At 39.5% G+C, this 23,331-nt stretch overlaps 1 protein-coding gene across 1 annotated transcript in view; it reads left to right on the top strand.

Annotated features, from left to right (window-relative positions):
- LIPK (lipase family member K) overlaps nt 1–23,331 on the top strand; it is a 30,904-nt gene that overhangs the window by 3,752 nt on the left and 3,821 nt on the right. The window contains exons 2-7 of the mRNA XM_056120822.1: nt 84–201; nt 593–791; nt 2,079–2,188; nt 4,056–4,192; nt 13,675–13,821; nt 16,171–16,242. Of these exons, the coding sequence (XP_055976797.1) occupies nt 84–201; nt 593–791; nt 2,079–2,188; nt 4,056–4,192; nt 13,675–13,821; nt 16,171–16,242 (783 nt within the window). The remainder of the gene's footprint in view (nt 1–83; nt 202–592; nt 792–2,078; nt 2,189–4,055; nt 4,193–13,674; nt 13,822–16,170; nt 16,243–23,331) is intronic.

The following is a 23,331-nucleotide window of genomic DNA, read 5'->3' as shown; positions in this document are numbered from 1 at the left end:
TTGTGACTCAGCACTATATTGCAATCAGTATATGTGTAAAATGAGACTGTATCAGGAAAATATGTTTTCTTTCGTCTTTTCAGAGTCAAATTATTTCCTACTGGGGTTATCCATATGAAGAGTATGATGTTGTAACAAAAGATGGCTATATTCTTGGAATTTACAGAATTCCTCATGGAAGAGCATGTACAAGGAAAACAGGTAGGCTTTATTTTCTTATGAAAGAAAACATGCTTGTGTGAGAGATTCCTAAGTGTTCTGATTGGAGCGGGGATGTTTATTCTAAAATAGGCTACCATCTCTTCACTTAGAAGAGAAAAGCTTTATTACCCCATTTCATTTATATAAATGTTAATTTTTTATCTTATATAGAGTTATATTTAACTCTTATATATTAATAGAGTTCACTTACTCTATTATTTTTCCCATAATTCTGGTGCTCCTTTCAAACAAATACAAAAACATAGGTTGGCTTGGTGTCACTTTTAATCTGTTAACCTGACTTCTATACGGCAGAATGTCTGCAAAAGGAATTTGCATAAAGACACTGAGGAACTTCAGGCTTGAAATTCTTGTCTTCTGTGTTTTTCAGCTCCAAAGCCTGTTGTCTATTTACAGCATGGCTTAATTGCATCAGCCAGTAACTGGATTTGCAACCTGCCTAGCGAGAGTCTGGCTTTCGTTCTGGCAGATGCTGGTTATGATGTGTGGATGGGAAACAGCCGGGGAAATACCTGGTCCAGAAAACACTTAAAATTTTCGCCCAAATCACCAGAATTCTGGGCTTTTAGGTAAGGAGATACCTACTGAAAAATAAAGTGTATTTTTTGCTCATTTGCCTTTGATTTTCCCTCTTTTAATCCAAAAGCACACAATTTCCTGTTTCTAGTCTTGCTTCCCTATTTCTGAAGAAAATGCCTTTGTTATTATCCTGATGCTTGTTTGAATACTCCCACTTATTATTTGTCTGTGTAAAATATGCAAAAACAAAAAGGGACAAAACTTAGAGAGCTTAACTCTAAAACTATCACTGTATCAATTTGAAAAGCATAAAAATTTTCTATGACACTTTAACCAAAAATAAAAACAAAACTGAAAAATGGGACAAAAACAAGATTTTGGTTGAAAATTTTGTAAACCAGATATTCAGTGTAAACCAAGAGTGAACTTACTCTGTGCAGAGATGACAGCTATGTTTCTTGACTGAGTAGTGAGGGAACTCTGCCCTCGATTGGTCGTTTACACAGACATGTCTTTGGAGTCAGATACTGGGCATGTAAAGAGACAATTTGATCACAAAGACTGTGAAGCAGAACTAACAACCCAGCACCTAGGCCTCCTTCTAAACAAATACAAAATGCAAATGTGAATGCATTTCACCTTGCAGTGAGGCCACAGTTATTAAACCCCTGCGCTTGCAGAGAGCTTATAGTTATACCTTCCTTGAAGGTTTCTGTGGCTACTTTGTTCCTCGGCTTAATTCCTGGAAGCCATTAGGCGTTTCCTATTCCCACAGTCCAGTGGAGTTGTGTCATTGGAGTTCTGCAGCTCTCAGCATGATTCCCTAAATTAGAGCTTTCCCAACTGCACACAGGAAAGGCAGCACCGGAGGTGACTAAGAAAACACACATTATCAGGTTTCTTTCCTGGAAAGACTGACGTAGTCTGTCAAGTTAAGATCTGCAAAAACATTATTCAGTAATTGTTCTTTTCAACAAAGTGTTGTAATGCTGCTATAGAATTAAGTGAACTGAGACTTGCCTATAGTAAAAGCTTCTATAAACCTTTACAATTATATTCTTTCTGATTGTTCCCCCTCTGTGGTTGTCATAGCTAGAGACACAGGTGGCAGGAGCTGCTCCTCTTAAAACAAGATGTAACCTCAGAAATTGTATAAACATTATGTATTTATTCACGCTGGTCTTACAATGAGCAAAAGCTAAGTGTTTATGTCTGCAATAAATGTGTTTTAACTTCAAAGTCTAAGAAAATCTATTTGAAAAATAATTATCTTTTGAAAACTATCTCAGGCCTGATAATGAAATTTTTAAAATTTTGTTCTTGTTGTTCTTTGGCAGCTTGGATGAGATGGCCAAATATGACCTTCCAGACACAATCAATTTTATCATTGAGAAAACTGGGCAGGAGCAACTCTACTATGTGGGCCACTCCCAAGGCACTACCATTGGTGCGTTGAGGCAGGTGTGACCTGACACTGTCAGGGGATCTTCTTCCATAATCATAAAACCGGTCATGGTTCCTTCCCTCATTTGGTCTCCAGATTTGAGACTTGAGCTGGTAAATCATTTCCTCTGGCTAGTTTCTGAGGAGTAAATCAAATGCATATAACTAGCACTGCACTGTACTCTCCTCCCATTGTTCATCAGTGTGCTCAAGCAGGCACCAGTAACGTCTCCATTGTGAGACTTGTTACTGTTTTTGGCATATTGAATATATCATATACTAAAGCAATAGAAATTCCCTTTTGTCATAGGTCCACAAGCACTTCCCACCAAAGTGCCTCCCTCTAAAAAAAGACAAAGCAAGAATTTTGCAGTAAAAACAAAGACGAGAGCTATGCTTGGGATCTCAGAAGCCATCAAAGTGGCTATCCTCCCTACTTTCTGGGCCATGAACTTGCCAAGATTTCTGGTAGGCCACATTAGGACCAGTCTGAGATGTACTTTTGAGGCATATGAGGGAGTAAGAGTCCCGAATTCACTCCTGGTTTGAGGTCCCTGGGTTGACAAATGTACCTTGTCAGGAAAGGAAAAAAAATACTAAAGGCCAACAGTTTTCTCCAAGTTACAGATTTATTTATTCATTTGTGAAACTATTTATGTAACTGATGAATGTTTGTCAAACCAATGGCTAGATGCTAGAAAAGCAGAGATAAATATGGTATGCATATTTCCCTGTAAAAGCTCATACTCTAATGAGCAACACCAGCAAGAAGACAGAGCATTACAAAGCTCAGTGATTATATGTCATAATCAGGATAACTTTTAGTTCTTTTATATGCTAAAGCAGGTTCAATGTGGTCAGGGAAACGTTGGCATAACCAGAACAGTTTCTTCCTCTCATTGTTCTTCAACAAACTAGGTATCAGCAATAGCAGAGGTATTGCTCTCTTCTCTCTTCTGAATCTTAATCCTCTCAGATTTCTGGGGTAAAGTAGGTCTTAGCCGCTTAGCTGTCCAGTGACTTCAGGATTTATGGTCTGGGCCAATGAGCTGACATGGTATTAGCCTTGGGGAGTGGGTGTGACTTCCTGGCTTCCTGAAATATGGGTAGCTAAGAAGTTTGTGTGCCCCCACTCCAAGAAGACACCATAGTTCTCAGCCAGTGCACTGGGGTACCTGAAAGTATTTGCACAGTACCTGAAATGATTCACAGTCTGCTATCCAGCAGAGAATATTAGCAAAGTGGTGGAGTTGAGCCCTTGGCGTGGCTATAGCTGTGTGTGAGTGCAACTTGTGGGGCTTCCACTGGATGAGTTCTCCATCCACCTGTCTCCTGAGGGTACCTCAGAGTGTTCAGCTATAGGAACCCATATTTCATTAAATTTTATCTGCTTGGCCTGCATGGAAATTTAGTCATGAATTGGTAGAACAGGGTCTGTGGGTGAGCCAACATGACAGCAGTTGTGGGAGGTCCATTGTACATGTTTAACAACTTAAAAAAAAACCTGAGGCTTAGGCATGGAAGATAATTAGAGAAAATTTTCACAAAGCTAAATAAATGGAAAGCCCAAACTGGGTTATAATGTAATACAGAATAAAACTGTCCTTAGAGTTTCCCTAGATAAGCCCCACACTGGATGTTTGAATCCTTTCTGCAACATTCTCTGAATATACTTACTCTCACTCAAGAGAGGCACCTCATTCTGATAAGAATTTGTCCTGATTATTAATTCTGTTCTAGAAAATTTTAGATGGTTCTCCCTAAACATAGCACTTTTTTGAATTGTTTTATGCTTTCTTAATTTTTAATATAACTACTTATTTAATTAAAAATTATTTTAGAGCTATGATAGTATATTTTTTCCATTTCAGCTTTCATAGCATTTTCTACAAATCCAGAGCTGGCTAAAAGGATTAAGATATTTTTTGCTTTGGCTCCAGTTATCACAGTGAAATATACCCAAAGCCCCATGAAAAGATTAACAACTCTTTCTAGAAAAGTGGTGAAGGTATGTGACTTCTTCAATTTAAGTTTATAGTAGTTAAAAAAAAATTCTACTGCTGATTTCAAGAGACAAAGAACTTTGGGGAGTAAAATAGATGCTGGGGAAATCCAGGAAGTTTACCAATAATGCTGAAGGACCTAACTCGACTGTCAATCACCTTCTTGTCTTTATCTATATCCAGAGGCTTCCCTCCCTTATTTCTCCTCAATTACAGTGAAAGCGAGAGCTTATTTGATTAATTTATTTGTTTAATCAATCTGCTAAATTTCTCCTGAACCCCCTACTTTTTCTGAGACAGTATAGTGCAATAGTTTATAGTGTATCAGGAAGCAGGTATCACAGGTTTGAATCCCAACTACCTGAATAAATTTGGTCAAGAGTTTAGTGGGAATCTTTTCCTTTTCCTGTGACGTGGCAATCTACAAGATTACCATTTACAAGATAGCTGTGAGGTTAGTGAGTTCGCATATGTAAATCCTGTAAGCCAGGTCTGCACATTGAAAATCTTTAATAAGTGTCAACTATTGTTATTGCCATCATTTCCACAGACCACATCTTTTCCCATCACTTGCTCAATCACCTACACTTCACAAAACAGTCTGTCAACTGTTTAAAATGTAGAATATATCTTAGACCCTAGATTCTCTTTGCTAACTGACAGCTTAATAATATTGTTTACTTAGTCAAGGTGAATTAATCTATGTGGGTTGTTGTGTTTTCCCTTTGCATATTTATGTGTGCTTCTTCCATAACTAAAGGTGCACATGTTATTCAGTATGATTCTGTAAGTGAAAAAAATTGTAGAAGCTATCAGCTATGGTGAGTAAGAGATAAGCAAATTAACCCATAGTGAGTCAATTATATATCTAGAAATTTATATATACTAATTTATATACAGAAGAATCGGAAACAGAAAAGCTACCAAAACAATACATTAAATGCTCACATTTCCCTCATAATACTTAATATTCTTCTACAATAGGATTTTTTTTTGTTTTGGGGCTACACCTAGGATGCCCAGGGGCTAGTCCTTGCTCAGCACTCAGGAACTACTCCGGGCTGTGCTCAGTGAAATGCCAGGGATCAAACCAGATTGGTCATTTGCAAGGCTTACAATGGCTCTGACCCTGTCTTCTATAATAAGAATTTAAGCATAGCTTGTTTCCACCATGATGATGAGAAAACATTACTGGATTTCTTGCTAAATTCTTTTTAGCATTCTCAAACAGCTCAGTGATCATTTGAAATGGTGGGATCTTTCCATTCTCATCGATTTGCATAAATTAGCTTCAGCAATTACGTTGTTTGACATGCCTTTAGTGTAGTCTAATTCAGTAAAAATATCTCTAGGGCCAGTATTTGCATAGTATATCATCAAAACAGTTATTTTTATAAAAATAGTTTTCAGGCTGAATGTTTAGGGATGCAAGAGAGTGGGGGAAAATTCAAATAGGAAGAGGCCACGGACAGTTAACGGAAAGCATTTATGTTATAACGAGTTCAGAAATTGTGGTCTGCTGGTAATGAAAGGTGAATAAAGAATGTTAAACAGATAAATGGATTGATCAGGTTTACAGTTTTTGATACAATGACCCAGAAGAGCTTAAGTCAATAGAGAAATCACTATATATTTTCCACTAGTTCCTAACAGAAATTACAGGATCTTCCTACTAATAAAGAAGTACTAGAAATATTCAGATAAAAATGAAAAAGTTTCTAGTTGTTGTAACAAAAAAATCTCCAGTGATATAGCATTTGATATTTCAATATATATAGGGTAGTGTAACAAGATTTTCAAACCTAAAGCAAAATATGAGCAACACAGAAGTGGCAAAGTTCTGGGGGTGCCGCCAGCAGGTCAGTATGTACCTGTGAGGCAAGTGGATCAGCAGCCTCATGGCGCCTTCACATTTCCAGATACCCCAAAATTGCTGCTGTGCCTTTGGCCAGACCCCAAAGACTTGGGACAAACTTTACCAAGAAAGTAAATGGCCAAAAGTTAGGACACACCCACAAACCAGCTCTGGCTCAGCTATATAGTTGGAGGCATGGCCTCTCTGGTTCCTGATTGAACTGCTTAATGGCCATGATCCCACAGACTCAGAAACAAATCTCGAAACCCAACGGATTTTGGCAGAAATACATCCAGTCACTGCAGTAGGCTACCGGGGCTGGGCCACCCCAGGTGGGAATAGGCTTTGTGCTGTGGCCTGTTGCCCCTGGCGGCCCGGTGGCCATCATCCTCCAGAGGCCACTGGATAGTCAGGTTTGGGCCCGCAGTGACGAGACACGTGGGGCCTCACAGGATGGGGGTGGAGCCAGCCCTTTCCTGCCCGTCCCAACGAGACCCCGAGTCACCGCCCACAAATGGCCTCTCTGGCTCCTGATCATGCTGCTTAATGGCCATGATCCCAGAGACTCAGAAAAAAATCTCAAAACCCAGCAGCTTTTGGCAGAAATGTGTCTGGTCCCTGCAGTAGGTTACTGGCGCTGGGCCACTCCAGGTGGGAATAGATTTGGTGCCTTGGCCTATTTCCCCTTGGTGGCCTGGTGACCGCTATCCTCTAGAGGCCTCCGAACAGTCAGGTTTGGGCCCTCAGTGACGAGACACATGGGACCTCACAGGATGGTGGTGGAGCCGGCCCTTTCCTCCTTACCCCAACAAGAGCCTGAGTCCCCACCCATGAATGGCCTCTCTGGCTCTTGATCAAGCTGCTTAATGGCCATGATCCCAGACACTCAGGAACAAATCTCGAAACCCAGCAGGTTTTGGCAAGAAATCCCTCCAGATTTAAGTGTTAAAATTTTAGAATGTCAAAATGGCATGGTCACTACAGCAGCCACGCGACATCATATGTTATTCATAACCAGCAACAGAAAACAAATTGTCTACTGTTGCCTTTTCAGCAGATCTGAGTGTCGGGGTAAAATCCCAAATAATAATGGTGCGTGTGGTGTCGAAATGTTGAATGTAATCAAAGTATAGAGAGAGTAATTTGGAAATCATCTGCCCCACAGGTAGGGAGAGGATGTGGGATGGAGTATACTGGGATTTTGGTGGTGGATAATGGGCACTGGTGAAGGTATGGGTGTTTCATTATATGACCGAAACTTAAGCCCAAAAGCTTTGTAATGGCTCTCATGGTGATTAAATAAATAAAATTTTAAAAAAATGGGGAAAAACGTAAGGTGGAGTTCATGCACAATCCAACCAGCCTGATCAGTGGCTGAATAAATAGCAGTACTCCTACATAAAAAAAAAAGTGGCAAAATTTAAGCCATGGAAACCTATGTAAAACTGGCTTTATTCAGTTTTACATTTGGGAATAGAAGTAGAAATAGATTCTAAAAGGAACTGAGTATCAATTAGTAAGTTTGGAATTTATTTGGAATTTATCTCTAGGTGATGGATAGCCATGGAAAGTGTTTGCACAGAGAAATGGCATAAATAAAGTTCCTTTTTAGACACAGTCCCCTGTTAACCAAAACAAAGCAGATGGAAATAGAGGACATTAAGATGTGCAAAAAACGAGGTAAACGGTTATGAAAATACTATTGCACTTCAGCTGATAGATGTTAGAAAACTGAAGAAACTGAAATAATCATCTTGTAGCTTATGCATATATATATTTTTAATTGAGTCACACCCAGAGATACTCAAGACTTATCCCTGCCTCTTCACTCCTGATTGACTCTGGAGGCAAGATGGGTGCCAGGAATTGAACCCTGGTCAGCCACATGCAAAGCAATTTCCCTAGCTGCTGTACTATCTCTCTGACCCCTAATATACATTTTATTTTTTTTTTTTTGCTTTTTGGGTCACACCTGGCGATGCTCAGGGGTTACTCCTGGCTTTGCACTCGGAATTACTCCTGGTGGTGCTGAGGGGAACATATGGGATGCTGGGAATCGAACCTGGGTTGGCCGCGTGCAAGCAAATGCACTACCTGCTATGCTATCACTCCATCTCCTAGTATACATTTTTAAGGGCAGTGTTCTCTTATTTTTCTCTCCTGTTATCCAAATGTTCTCAGGATGTACAATAAGGTTTTTAAAGTGAATAATAAAGTATTATGTATTTGAAATTTGTTCAGAGTAGATTTCAAGTATATCTTAACATAAAAATAAACTCTATGAGATAACAAATATGCTATTTATCTTAGAGTTGTTAATAATTATATAACATATTTTATATTTATGTCCAATAATATCAATGTTTAAGTATATTCATCATATCTATTGATTACATTTTGCAAATAAGTGGCAGAATAGATGGAATTTTTCTAATTCATTTGGAATATTTATTACATGCATGTATTATTTTATATATGCAATGTAACTGATACACACTAGAGCTCATTAAATACCATATAATATTTTTATATGTGTTTTTGCTCAGCCCCTGAGTTTTTATATCTTTTGTTTTCCAATCATCACCTTTCCTTTCCTCCTATCCCTCATTCTGCTTCAAATTGTTCATTGCTTGTGATTTAATCTATCCTTTTTCAGATCCTGAGTTCATTTTAACCCTTTAATTTTTCTGTGTTGTCTATAATAGTAGGTTTTTTTTATTGTTTTCTTCCCCCCCACATAATTCTTTTAAAATATGTTTAATATAAATGTTTTTTACTATTACTCATTCTTATGACCTCCCACCTAGAGACGCTTCTAAGCATCTATCCAGAGCATGTCTAGAGTAGCTTTCAGGTTTCAAAGAAAAATAATTACAAATATTCTTCAAAGCTACATAAATATTCCAATGTTATGGAGAGCGGCACTAGTATTTTTGAACTACAAGTTTTTAAAAAATGTTGTATTTATCTGAGTTTTCAACTTAGTTATTCTGTTTATGACCGCGAGTTGTGCTAAGTAATATAATCATAAGGACTTTGTAGCAGTTTCTCTTCATTTTTTTAAATAACCCGAATCTCAGATAGACTAAGAAGCCAGTCCCTAATCAAATGAAAAATAGATTCAGAATTTGACCAAGCTAACCTTGCTCAGTGCCTTTCATCCACATTTTCTTCCCACCTTTTGAACACCAACCTGAAGGATTTGATCCTGGATCCCTGTGCACAAAACTGTTCAGCTCAGTAGCCTGTTGAGAGATGGATCTGCTTGGCAAGTGCACTCTTATCTAGGATAGTGGACTCAGGAAGAAGGATGTTCATCTAATTCTTACACTTGCCTTAATGCAGCAAACACACCCCCTACAGAACCAATGTGGAATTACATCTATAAATTGACAAGTCTCTAAATGGGTGCTGTATAGCTGTATGACCTGTACTATTAGCCTCTCTTTTAGATTAGGATAAAGAAGTTACTTATCATTGGGTAAATATACGATAGCGTAACTGAGTCACTCAGGTGTGGATATAAAGGTAGGAGTCAGAGACTGTCATGTAAATTCTTCCTACTTTAGTGAAAAGTGATTATCAGAACAGATAATAAGGACCTAAAATAGTAGATAAAACTTATGATTACATAAAGGTATTTAATCATATTTTAATGGCTGATTACACTTATCAGACTGTGTTTTACATGGATTTCCTATTTAGATTGTACTACTAAACAATATAGAACAAACATCAATATTCTTTTAAAAGATAAATTCTATATGAATTTGGGAAGTGGTCCAGTAGTAGAGTGCTTGTCTCGCATGCCTGAAACCCTAGGTTTGATCTAACACCACACACACACACACACACACACACACACACACATACATACATACACACACACACATTTACCCTGTACATCTACTGCCATTATTATTAAATGATCATGTACAGTTATACAGGAAGAATCAAAATTTATTAAGTAGATTAAATAAAACTCTGGCTTATTTTCCAAGTGTCCCAGTGATTGTAACAAAATAACTATGAGGAAAGAATGAATTATATGTCTCCTACAATGTTAACTGTTGCTTTATTGATCTAAAGAGATCTTATTTTAATTGGTCTAACATAACTTACCTCTACCTTTTCTCCTCCACACTTATTTTCTTCCATTCTTCCTATTTTGGGACCTTAAAGGATATATGAAATCATGACATATAGTCCTTTCATAAAATATAAAATAGTCTATTAAATAACTTTAACTTTAAGCATAAAGAAAAGCATTTTCTAGAACTCAACAAATTAATCCAGTAGGAATTTACTGAATCTACTTTACCAAAGATTGTATAAAAAATCTTGCAGTGAATTAATGCATTAAGGAGAAATGCTGATTATCGTTTTTCTTTATTGTCACTTTCAGTTAATGAAAGATTTCATAAAAAATAATGTCAGTTTTCTAGGGCCTGGTGAGAGAGTACAGTGGGTATGGTATACAGACCCACCTTGCATACAGTTTACCTAGATACAATTCCCAGCATCTCTATGATCCCCCAAGCACTGTCACAAGTGATACCTGAGTGCAGAGGCAGAAGTAACCCCTGAGCATTGCCATGTGTGGCCCAAAAACAAACAAAAAAGAAGAAAAACCAACTTTTGCTATAACTAGATGCTTACAAGTCTTAAGAATTAAATTTTTTCTTTTCAGCTTTTTATCTAGTTTATTACAGTAAAGTTATAAAACTGGTTATGATAGAAAATAGAACTACAGAAAAAAATGCAACCCTGTCAAAAATAAATGAGAGAGGCTGAGCAGACACCATTCCAAATAAGGTGAATGAGGTTTTCTTTCTCTCACTTTCCCAACACCATTGATTGTTTCTACTCGTTTTGATATATGCCATTCTCACTTGTGTGCAATAGTACCTTGTTATTTTTTATTTGCAGTTCCTTAATAAATCATGATGAGTACTTTTTCAAATGCTTACTATCCTATATATGCATTATTTGAGTGTCCATCTCCTCTCACCACTTAAAATTATTTTATTTTATTTATTAAATTTCTGTGAGAGAAACAGTTACAAACCTGTTCATGATCAGTCATATAATGTTCCAACAGCCATCCCTCTACCTACACTATGTTTCCCACCACCAATGTCCCCGGTTTCCCTCCAACCACTGCCCCCCAACCCCCAGCCTGTCTTTTATTGGGGTTATTGGACATTTTGCTGTTGAACTTTCTGCGTATTTTAATAGAAGGATATTATCTCTTTATCTGATGTATTGTGTGAAAATGTTTTCTCCCATTCAGTAGGATGTCTTTTTATCTTAGCTTGAGTTTTGCTTGCCATACAAAATCTTTTCAACTTGATGTGGTCACATTTGTTCACTTTTTGGTTTTGTTGTCTTTGCCTTTGGAGTAAAATAATTGAAAACACACTAAAGTCCATTCCCTGAAGAGTTCTTCCTTTATTGTCTTAATGTACTTTGTGGATTCTGGTCTAGTCTTAAGGTATTTAATACACTTTGTGTTAATTTTTATAAAAATTGTGAGATACCAATCTATTTTTTATTTTTTAACATATGGCTGTCAGTTTTTTGAACAACATTTGTTGAAGAGATTTTTCTTGAAAAATAATATTTTTAATAATGACAATAATCACACAAAAAGAAAATCATGATATGTATATTAAAAAGATGAAATCTTACATTTTGCCACAACTTAGATAGAACTAAAAGGCATCATGTTCAGGAATTAAGTCAGAGGGAAAGAGGTAAATGCCAAATGATCTCACTCTGTGGGATATAAAGAAATAAAATAGGAAAATGGAACATCATCCGGTGGAAATAAATCATGGAACTCCAATCACAAAACTGACTTTACAAAGTATGAGGAAAAGGAGTCAGAAATAGGTAGTAGTTGAGAAAACTTGGAACAATTAAAACATAAGGGTATGACCCCAAAACCTTTCTATTTTTCTAGAGGGCTGATTTCTCGTGAAGCACACCAAAAATAAAAACTTTGGAAAGTATAGTAAGTTATGAGCTAAGGTAATCTCTGTGTAAACTCAAGAAAGGGGCACAGCACACAGCAGTGGTGGCTCTATCTCTCCCGCCGCCCGCGTTTGGTAGTCTCACCCTTCTTCCCCCACCCTGGGGAGGTCGATGGCGATGGGCAGGCAAAGGAAGGAACGAGGGCCAGACTGGTTGGTCTTAGTCGCAGTTTATTCCAATCCTCTCTCCATCCACACCAGTCTCTCTTCTCTGCCTCTGCCTCTGCCTCCGCTTCTTCCTCCCCCATGCTACTTCATTCTCCTTCTCCATCCCCCTTCATTCTCCTTCTCTTCCTTCTGATCCCCAGCCTACTCACGGTACAGTTAAATTCCAAAGCATGAGGGGTTGGGGTGATCATTACACATAGGTGTGGTTACAATCAATAGAGGTAGAATTCTTTTTCTCAGGGAAAGCTGCTGCTACGATAGATCCTCTCTCAGCAGGACGACCCACCCTAGAGCAGAATCCTATGGGTGTGTTTCTCCTCTCCTTGTCTGACAAGCATATAAGCATATATAATATAAATCATTTTGTATGGATACAGTAAGAAATATCTTAAATTTGGGGCTGGAGCGATAGCACAGCGGGTAGGGTGTTTGCCTTGCATGCAGCTGACCTGGGTTCGATTCCCAGCATTCCATATGGTCCCCCGAGCACTGCCAGGAGTAATTCCTGAGTGCATGAGCCAGGAATAACTCCTGTGTATTTCCGGGTGTGACCCAAAAAGCAAAAAATTATATATATCTTAAACTTATAGAATTGCTCTCCTAGGGCCATCTCGATCTCAGACTACAGTGCTCAGGCTAGATAGTCTTTCCCACCCCTAGCAGGATCCTAATCTTATCATTACTTTTGGATCATGACAGCATTTGTCTATGATCAAACTCTTAACTTATAGTTAAGAATCGTGGCACTTTGGCCTGGCCCATTTCGATACCAGGGTAGCTCACCACTTGCCCTGGGTCCATTCAGTCCCTCGTCAGGACCCTGCTTTTGGGGTGTTAGGAACTAAGGGCAACTGAGGCTTAAGTCGAGAAAGCAGATGCCCAGGAGTGAATAGTATTCAAAGCCAAACAAATCCTAAGTTACAAAGCATAATGTTAACAGTCTTCCTGTATCTATACAAAAAGGGCATTGCTTTAAACTAAACTGTTCATAAGGCATAAGGAGAGGAGAAAGGCAATATTTCACTCATACATATAAAATCATAGATTTCTGAGAAATCTAATCTTACAAGTTAACAGAGTCTGATTAGGGGGAAAGCTGATTAACTGGTTGGGGAGGAGAGCATAGGGAAGAATGTTTACAGAGAAACATAATGGAATGGAAGTGCCTCAGGAGCACTGTGATGGGTGTAACCAGATAAACCTAAGCTCCTTGTGGAGGAAGGACAAAGCAATGTCATCCTACAATGTCAAGTATACAAATATGGGTTGGGAGAATTACAAAGACAAAATTTAATAGGCATCTCAATTTCACTAAGGCTGAGTACTGGGCAGATAGCGCCTTCTATCCAATGCATGTCCAAATTAGTATTCATGCTCCACTTGTCTTTAATATTCATGAAATTTATGGTGTTTTAAATTGATATTCCAGATGCTGTTTGGTGACAAGATGTTCTACCCTCATACATTTTTTGACCAATTTATTGCCACCAAGGTGTGCAACCGCAAGATATTTCAACGTATTTGCAGCAATTTCATGTTTTCTTTGAGTGGATTTGATCCAAAAAACTTAAATATGGTATGTGTAACTACTTTGGGAGAGCAGTTTTATTGCACATTGGTAAGGAGAGTTCATTCTGTACTTTCCCTTTATATCTTTAGTATGTTCATGACATTCAACTGGGACCAAGAGTATGATAATTTAAGAATTTGTTGATGAAAATATTATTGGCTATTCCTGTTGACCAAATAGCCACCACTGGAAAGTATTCAACTTAGATTAAGGCTACAGTTTTATAATTTATCTTTTCATTCCTGAGACCTACTTCATAACTAGAGAAGTAGAATTTCAATGAGTATGTTTGGACATCTGTTTTGTCTTTTTACCAATGTTCCACTTTCATGGGTGATTTAGACCAAGTTGTTGTGAACCTCATACGTCTTTAAACTAAAGGAATAAAAGCATGGCTTTTCAATAATACTACAGATCATGGTTCAACATGTATTGCGGGAAAAGGCTGGAGAGATATTATGGGGGTTAACGTGTTTGCTTTGCATGTGGCTAATCCCTGCTCAATCCCTGGCATAGCATATGGCCCCACAAGCATTACCAAGAGTGAACCCTCAGCACAGAGCCAAGAATAAGCCCATAAGCATGAAGTAAACTCTGGGAACTACTGGAGTGAGCCCAAACATCCTTGATTTCCCAAAAAAGTTGTGCTGAAAAGAATAAGAATTGGGGCTCTTGTCCTTTCCAATTTAATTGAGATTCTTTTCTTTCTGAGTAACTATTAACTGTCCTGAAGACTGGAAAGGGAAAGAAATGAAGCTAATGATTACTTCCTTCCCAGAGAGGAGAGAATATTTGAAATTGTTAAAGCAGAGAAGGCCATATATCTCACAAACTTTGTCCTAGAGCCTCATTTCCTGTCAGTATAAAGCAATAAACAATACTTCTTTTGCTTTCAAGAAAAATTTATTTTAAAAAGGATTTTAACCCAAATAATACCTTCATTAATTGCTTTCTCATCGGTTTACTAAAGAACTATATTTATTTGCCTGTTGGTTAGGTGGAAACATATAGTAAAAATGAGTTAAATCAAATATAGAGCTAATTTTAAAAAAACTTTTAAGCAATAAATAGAGCTAATTTCAAAATCACCTTGTAGGCAAGATTAAAGAATTTACAAGAGTTCACCTTATAAAATGACAGAAGTGGAAAGTAAAGAACAAACATGATGGTCCCTCAGTATCTGTATTGAGAACCATAACTCCCAAAAGTAGAGAGAAAGAAGGAAACTGTCTGCCATAGGGGCAGGGGGAGGGGTAAGATGGGAGGGAGGGAAGGAGGAGGGATACTGGGGACATTGGTGGTGAAAAATGTACACTGGTGGAGGGATGGGTGTTCGATCATTGTATGACTGAAAGTTAAATATGAAAGCTTTGTAACTGTATCTCAAGGTGATTCAATTTAAAAATGACAGCAGTGGACATTCAAGGGGTTCAGGGGAGTCCTCATTGCACATTTGTTTAGTTATTTCATCACTGTTTTGAACTGGACTATGGAATATTGCCATGCCTGCAAACATATCCATTGCTGAAATATTGATATATACCCATCTGGTACTAAAACTTAAGAGATTTTAATGTGGATTCAGAGGTTTGGAGAGCTCAGTTGGATTATTTTTCAGCTCCAAGATGCTTCTGATGTTCACTCTGATAGAAAAATATCTTAATATGAAAGTATAAAGATTTTTTTAAAATCCAGAGGTAATCCAAATATTAATGGAAGTTGAAATACTGGTTGGATGATGTCTGACAAAATTCTGAAGAACCTTGTAGAATTTTACCATGTAAAAAATAAATTAGAAAACAGACCAGAGAGATAGTACAGTGGGTATGATGCTTGCCTTGAATCTGAATGACCTGGAGTTCTATACGGTCCCTCAAGCACCACAAGTGATCCCTCAGCACAGAGACAGGAATAAGACCTGTGCATAGCCAGATGTAACCCAATTCCTGTCCCCCACCAATTAGAAAATAGAAGGAAATCAATCTGTTGTCACGATCTGAAAACCAGCAGCTCTCGGAGAATGTTCTTTGGGACTTAACACAGGGAAAATGGGGTCACTAGGGCTTTTATCCCTTGACCTCCTGTAACTGCTGTAGGGGAGACGGAGAAGAAATGGTGCATCCATCTGTTTTGACAATGGAGTGCTCTTCCTGAGTTCTATGAAGACACTCCTCAGGTCAGAGCAGCGCAGGAGGAAGGTTGGGGAAAATTAGTGATTATGGATTCTTTGACTAAAAAAGTGTTCAGAGGGTAAGTGACCAAATTATTCCTGAGAAAGAGAAAAACAATCAAGTGCACTTATTATGGGATGGTATCTTTAGCCTCCAGGTGAGAAATATTCTCTTGACTTTGCAGAGTCGCTTGGATGTTTACTTGTCACATAGCTCTGCTGGAACATCTGTTCAGAACATGTTGCACTGGGCCCAGGTTTGTGCCTCCTGTCACTGACACACAGAGTCGCACCACAGAGTACTCACCGTGGGGTTTGCTGGTACCTGCTGCTGTTTCTGGAATCACAGAAATTTATTTTTGCTCCCTTCATTTTCTCTATTCTTTATGTCCTCAGTGTCTGAGGGTTAAGCTAGGATACTGGACATTAGGACTGAATTCCAATCCTTAAATGAATCCAAACTATCTTTTCTAAGGAAAGCTCGTGTTTTATTTGTGGGAAATCTGCAGCTCTAATAGAGGTTTATATAATGCCATATAGAGTATCTAAAATGAACATCTATTATTCTCAAACTTGCATGTAGTGAATTTCAGACTTAAAAAAGTGTTTTATTCAGAGCAAGTTAAATGTTATGGAAGGACTAAAATGATTAATTGTTTCTATTCTTATCCCCAGTTTAAGGGATTTTGTTTTATTTTATTTTACTGTTATTCATTGTCTATCGCCTTTAGCATCAAGTCAAATTTAATGTATAGCTTTCTGAGTTAGGTATTGTAATGGGAAGAGAAGTGACAGAGATAGAAAGATAGAGATAGATATGGTTGGAGAGATAGAGCAAGGTCTTAGGCACTTGGCTTGCACAAGGCCAATGTTGTTTGACCCCAAGCATCATATGTGGTCCCCCAAGCACAGCTAGGAATGATCCCTGAACACAGAGCCAGGAGCAAGCCCTGAGCATAGTCAGATGTGGTCCAAAATCAGAGAGAGAGATTTATCCAAGGCTTTACTATGTCTGAGATTCTTTCATTTTAACTTGAACTTTCATTTTAACTAGCACGCTAATGCATCTGTTCCATGCTTTGAAATTGAGGATCACTGCAAGTTTGTAAAAGCAATAGAGAATTTCTTATATTCTTTGAAGAGTTCCAAGAAGTTAAGCCTTAAATTTCCTACAGATTTTTTTCTTTCTATAAAATAGTTAGAAAGAGATTTACTTTGATGGGCATGTCCTTTCAGGCAATCAATTTTTATTTCACATTTATTGAGCACTTCTATCTGTCCTTCTAATGTTTATATATGCAGTTTCAGTCAGTCTCATCAAGTTCTTACAAAAAATTTTCAATTAAAGGCAAATGTCATAGTCAACCCCTTTCACATCTCACTGCTGACTCCTCTTTAGGTGAAATATCTTCTGATCAAAAGTCCTTTTGGAGATAGAAATGATGTGGTGGAAAGGTGCATAAGCTTTTTCTTAAATCATATATATACTTAAGGCAATAATATTAATGATAGTAATAGTAATTTTCTTAAAAACAGTATGCTGAGGTTTCTTGCATACTATTTGCTTTAGATGCATATCCTATACAGCCTTTAAACACTCTGCAAAGAGTGGTATTGTCAACACATGCCATATTGCCTCCCATTGATGAAAATCCACAGAATCTGTATAGCAGCCCCACTCTGTCAACATAAATAACATGGGAACAATTTTTTTTTAATTTTTAGTGAAACACCATGAGGTACAGTTGTAGATTTACAATTTTTTGTGCTTGGGTTTCGATTATACAATGATCAAATACCCATCCCTCCACCAGTGCCCATTTTCCACCACCATGGATATCCCTCCCACCCCCATCCCTCCCATCTCACCCTGCCTCTGTGGCAGAGCAATCCTTTGTGTTCTCTCTCTCCTTTTGAGTGTTGTGGTCTGCAAAAGAGGTTTTGAGTGGCAAACATGTTCAGTCCATAGTCTACTTTCAACATGTGTCTCCCCTCCTGGGAGGATCCTCCAAACACCCTTTATTTGGTGCTTATGGGAACAATTTTTAAACTGAAAATCACAGTTAATTCAATGAGTATGAGAAAACATCTGAATTTCAAGATAAGAAAGAAAGCAGACTTTAGGCAGAATATTTCAATGAAATGCTTTAGACAAATGTAAAAATTATCTTCCTCCTCAATCCATGATGAGTGGCAAGAAACAAAAAAAGAAACCCCTAAGTGTATGACTATTTCCATTCTAGTATCTGGAGTCTAACATCTCAAATGTTGCTACTTAGCTATAAGACTAGATGTGGAGTTTGCTGCAACATGAATGGAAAGAAGTGTATAATGCTGAGCAAAGCCAGTCAAAAGGAGAACAAACACTGGATGATTTCTCTCTTGCATGGAGTATTAAGAAAATAAATAAGGAATAAACAGTGGCCAGTGATAACAGACCCTAGAAAATTTTTCTAATGGGGAAAGAGAGGTGAGAAGGGACCTAGAGACAGTGGTAGGGGATGCTGGCACTCTGACTGTGGGCATAGAGCAACAGCATTGCGTTCCTGGAACGTAATAGTAACATATTGTAAGTCATAGTGCTAAGTTAATTTTTAATCGAAAATCAAAATGCAGAGACTGGGGATGTAGTGTCTCAGACTTGAGCTGGTGGCAATTTGACCCTTAACCGAACCAGCTGCTTGACTCTGCAGGCAAGTAAAGGCACCAGCACTTCTCTCACAGGAAGCCCTGAGGGCATCTGAGTCCTTTCAATAATGACAAACTGCTGAGGAGTAGGTTCTGTACCATAACTCCTTGGATCAGGGACTCTAACTCTTTCCATTCTCAATCCCTTTCATGCTGCTAGAGGCACCTCAGATTCATGAAGTTAATGATTTTGAATGAGTTTTTGGTCTTTGTGTGTTTAGAAACCTTTCACTGAGGCCAATTTTATGCAACCCTTAAAGAAGGCAGATTTACACGGAATGACTTTTTGTTTGTCTGTTTGTTTCTAAAGGAGTAGTGGAAGACCAAATAAGCTTGATAGCCTCTGTAGAGAATCTGAAAAAAAAATTTTTACTTATTATTACTACACAGCAAGGGCTGGAGCGATAGCACAGAGGGTAGGGCGTTTGCCTTGCACACAGCAAACCCAGGTTCAATTCCTCAGCCCCTCTTGGAGAGCCCAAGAAGCTACTGAGAGTATCTCGCCCGCACAGCAAAGCCTGGCAAGCTCCCCAAGGCGTATTTGGTATACCCAAAACAATAACAGCAAGTTTCACAATGGAGACTTATGTCACCATGGTGCCTGCTGGAGCAAATTGATAAAAAACGGGAGGATACTGCTACAGAGACAGTGCATTATTACTACTATTTCCTAAGTAAATGATAATCTTATTTACTCATTTCATAGCAAAAGTAGTAATTTTAAATGGAGGGTATCTTGTCTCTTTAAAAAAATGATACAATAATTTCTGAATTTGGGACTGGAGCTATAGTACGGTAGGTAGGACATTTACCTTGTCAACCTGGGTTCATCTCTGGATCCCATTTGGTTTCCCGAACACTGTAAGGAGTAATTCCTGAGTGTCGAGCCAAGAGTAACCCCTGAACATTGCAGGGTGTGACCCAAAAATCAAACAATAAATAAATATATAAATTTATAAAGTTAAGATATTCAAGATATTGTAGCAGCCCGGCAGACCTCCACTATCTCCACTACCCCACTGCCCAGCTGCCGCCACACTCCAGGATGTTTTCCGGACACTCGGGCCAAGACTCACCCACGAGTGGAGCCCCACAGAGCCAGGGAGGCGGAGCTCTGTGACCTTGGACTCCAGGCTCGAAGGACCTGGGAACAGGAATCCTCTGCCTGTTCCTGGCGGCCCGGCAGACATCCAGTACCTCCACTACCTCCACTACCCAGCCTCTGCCACGCTCCAGGATGCTTTCTGGACCATGGGGCTGCTTTGCATTTTACATCATAAAACACAATACAAGATTGCTGTACCATATTTAAAGGGATTCAAATATGGTTTGAACCATGGGAACACCTGCAAAGACATTTAGAAACCTCCCTAAAAGCCTCTATTCATCTTGAAGAGCCTGACAAACTACCAAGAGTATCCCGCCCACACGGCAGAGCTTGGCAAGCTATCCGTGGTTTATTCGATATGCCAAAACCAGTAAATACAATGAGCCTCATTCACCTGACCCTTTAAGAGCCACCAATATGGCAGCATTAAGAAGGATGAAAAAGGAGAGGTTGATAAAATCTCAGGACCGAACTAGGCTGCCAAAATGAAGAAGGACAAGAATAACTGTTTGTACTTTCTTTTTTTTTTCCTTTTTGGGTCACACCCGGCAATACTCAGGGGTTACTCCTGGCTCATGCACTCAGGAATTGCTCCTGGCGGTGCTCAGGGGACCATATGGGGTGCTGGAAATCAAACCAGTGTCGGTCATGTTGGCTGCGTGCAAGGCAAACGCCTTACCCGCTGTGCTATCACTCCAGCCCCAACTGTTTGTACTTTCAATGCACGTACACTGACATCAGATGCATCCATCGAGGACCTGATGGTGCAAGAGCGAAAGATCAAATATGACATGATCGGTCTGACTGAAAGGAGAAGGCATCAATCACATCATGCCATTTTCGACACTGGGGAAGAATTGTTCCTTGGAACATGCTACAAAAGAGGCACGGGTGGTGTCGATGTCCTTATTAACACGAACTTGGCCATAAACATTGATTCATTCGAATGCTTAACAACCCAAACTGGATGCTTACACTTGAAAAGATGTGGCTCACTTCTGGCAGTTGCTATCTTTGTTGTCTATGCACCAACATCCAATTATGATGAAGGAGAAATTGAGAACTTCTACATGGACCGGGGGAAGTTCTATAAAGAAGACCACACCTTCTACAAGATCATTGTTGGTGATTTTAATGCCAAGATAGGACTGAGAAGATCAACTGAAGAATTCCACATCGGGACCCATGGCCTAGAATGGAACGAACAGGGTGAGAGACTGAGTTCATCATGTCAACCAAGACCATCCATGGTAACTCACAATTACAGAAGGTCGAATCTAAATGTTGAACATGGGAGTCTCCCGGTGACGGTTCCACAATGAAATTGACCACATCATATTCAATTGATGGTCTTGCCTGACCGATGTCACTGTTGTCTCAAAATTCCAAATGGGATCAGACCACCGTCTCCTTCATGCAAAATTCTACTTCACAGAGCGGGGAGAAGGGCTGCAAAGTTTAAGAAGAGAACTCCCAGAACGACCACCAACTGGGAGCTCTTTGGCACTACTATAGCAACATGGGATGTTATCGTCATTGAAACATTGACGAGGATTATGCTTGACTGGTTCAGCACCTCCATGATTGTGTGAAGAACACAAAGAGAGAGATAGCCACAAAAAGACTCCTGTCTTCCAAAACTCTCCAGCTCATTCACCAACGTGGTTTGGCACAAGCCTCAGGCAACCCTAGTGAACGTCTGAGCTTGCAAAGCAGTGCAGAGAAGCTATAAAGGAAGACCTCAAAGAGAGAAGAGCAGCAGTGCTGGCAGATGTGGCAGAAGCCGGGAAAAGCATTCACAACACCCGCCTGTCCTTCACCAACTACAAGACCAAGATGACTGCCCTCCGACATCCTGATGGATCTATCACATCTTCCAGAAGGACAATGGAGAAGATTATCCATGACTTGTACTCGGATCTCTTTGATATCCACATCCACCTGCCCACATATCAAATTTCGAAGGATGGATATATTGTTCCCAACTTTCTCCCTTCTGAAATTCGAATGCCATTTCATGGGTAAAGAAGCGAACAGCACTTGGCCCAGAAAAGGCCAGACCCGAACACCTGAAGAACCTGCCATCAGCACTTAACAATACTCTGGCTCGGCTTTTCATACGCTACCTGTCTGAATGCAAGCTTCCATCCCAATGGAAAACCAGCAGGACTGTACTACTGTACAAGAAGGTAGACATCCACGACATTGCCAACTATCTCCCAATCTGCCTGTTGTCTGTTGTCTACAAGCTGTTCACTCGAGTCATCCTGAATAGGATTGGCAGAACACTAGATGAAGGACAACCATGCAAGCAAGCTGGGTTCCGAAAAGGATTCAGCACGATTGACCATATCCACAGATAAACAAGCTCAGTGAGGTTTCTCAGGAGTTCAAGATGCCACTCTGTCTAACGTTCATTGATTTAAAGAAGGCCTTTGATTCTGTTGAGACTGAAGTGGTCATCAAAACCCTAGTCAAACAGGGCATTCAAACTCAATACATCAGGATCCTCCGTGAGCTGTATTGCAGATTCACTACCAGGATCTCACCATTCTACAGGGAGGTGATCATTGACGTCAAGAGAGGGGTTCGACAGGGTGATACCATTTCACTGAAACTCTTCAGTGCCACCCTCAAGAACATCATGCGACGACTGGAATGGCAAGGAATGGGAGTGAAGATAGACAGTCGGCAACTACACCACCTCCACTTTGCTGATGACATCGTTCTAATAACACCAAACATTAGCCAAGCGGCACAAATGCTGACCGACTTCTACCGTGAGTCTGGAAAGGTCAGACTACAACTAAATCTCACGAAGACAATATTTATGAGAAACAGTCTTGTTCCTGATGTTCCATTCTCTCTCAATGGGATGAACATCTCCGAATGCAAGTTATGTGTACCTAGGTCGAGAAGTCAACATAACGAATGACCTGAAACCTGAGTTGCGCAGGAGGAAGAGAGCAGCTTGGAACACCTTCAAGAGTATTGAAGAAATAGCAAAGAGGATAAAGAACCTCTGGCTCTGGGCACATATCTTCTATTCCACTCTTCTTCCTGCATTAACACACACCTCAGAGAGCTGGGCCCCACGAAAACAGGATGAGAACGCTATTTGGGTCTCCCAAAGAGGAATCGAAAGAGCTATGCTTGGAGTATCACGCTTCCCTCAAATAAGAGAAAGCATGTGGAGTTCTGACCTCCGTCAATGGTCAGGAAACAGGGACTCTGTCTCGTTTGCCAAGGCATCGAAAATTAGATGGGCTGGTCATGTAATGCAACTTGGAGACGACTGCTGGACTAGAGCCATTACCAACTGGATTCCAAGGGACATCAAAAGATCGCGTGGCCGCCCACATACGAGATGGTCAGACTTCTTCATCAAGACCCTGAACAATCAGTTTGAGGCTGTTCATGTTCCTAGAATGAGTAGACGCCATTGGGCTACACTGGCGCATGACAGGGATGAATGGAGATGTTACTGACGTCCGCTCGAGCAAATTGATGAGTAATGGGCTGTCAAGTGATCAAGTGATCAAGATATTAA

The sequence above is a fragment of the Sorex fumeus genome, unplaced genomic scaffold (assembly GCF_029834395.1).
Source record: "Sorex fumeus unplaced genomic scaffold, SorFum_2.1 ptg000043l, whole genome shotgun sequence".
Lineage (NCBI taxonomy): Eukaryota > Metazoa > Chordata > Mammalia > Eulipotyphla > Soricidae > Sorex > Sorex fumeus.
The sequence above is the reverse complement of the archived record's forward strand: the minus strand, read 5'-3'. Positions and strand labels throughout refer to the sequence as shown.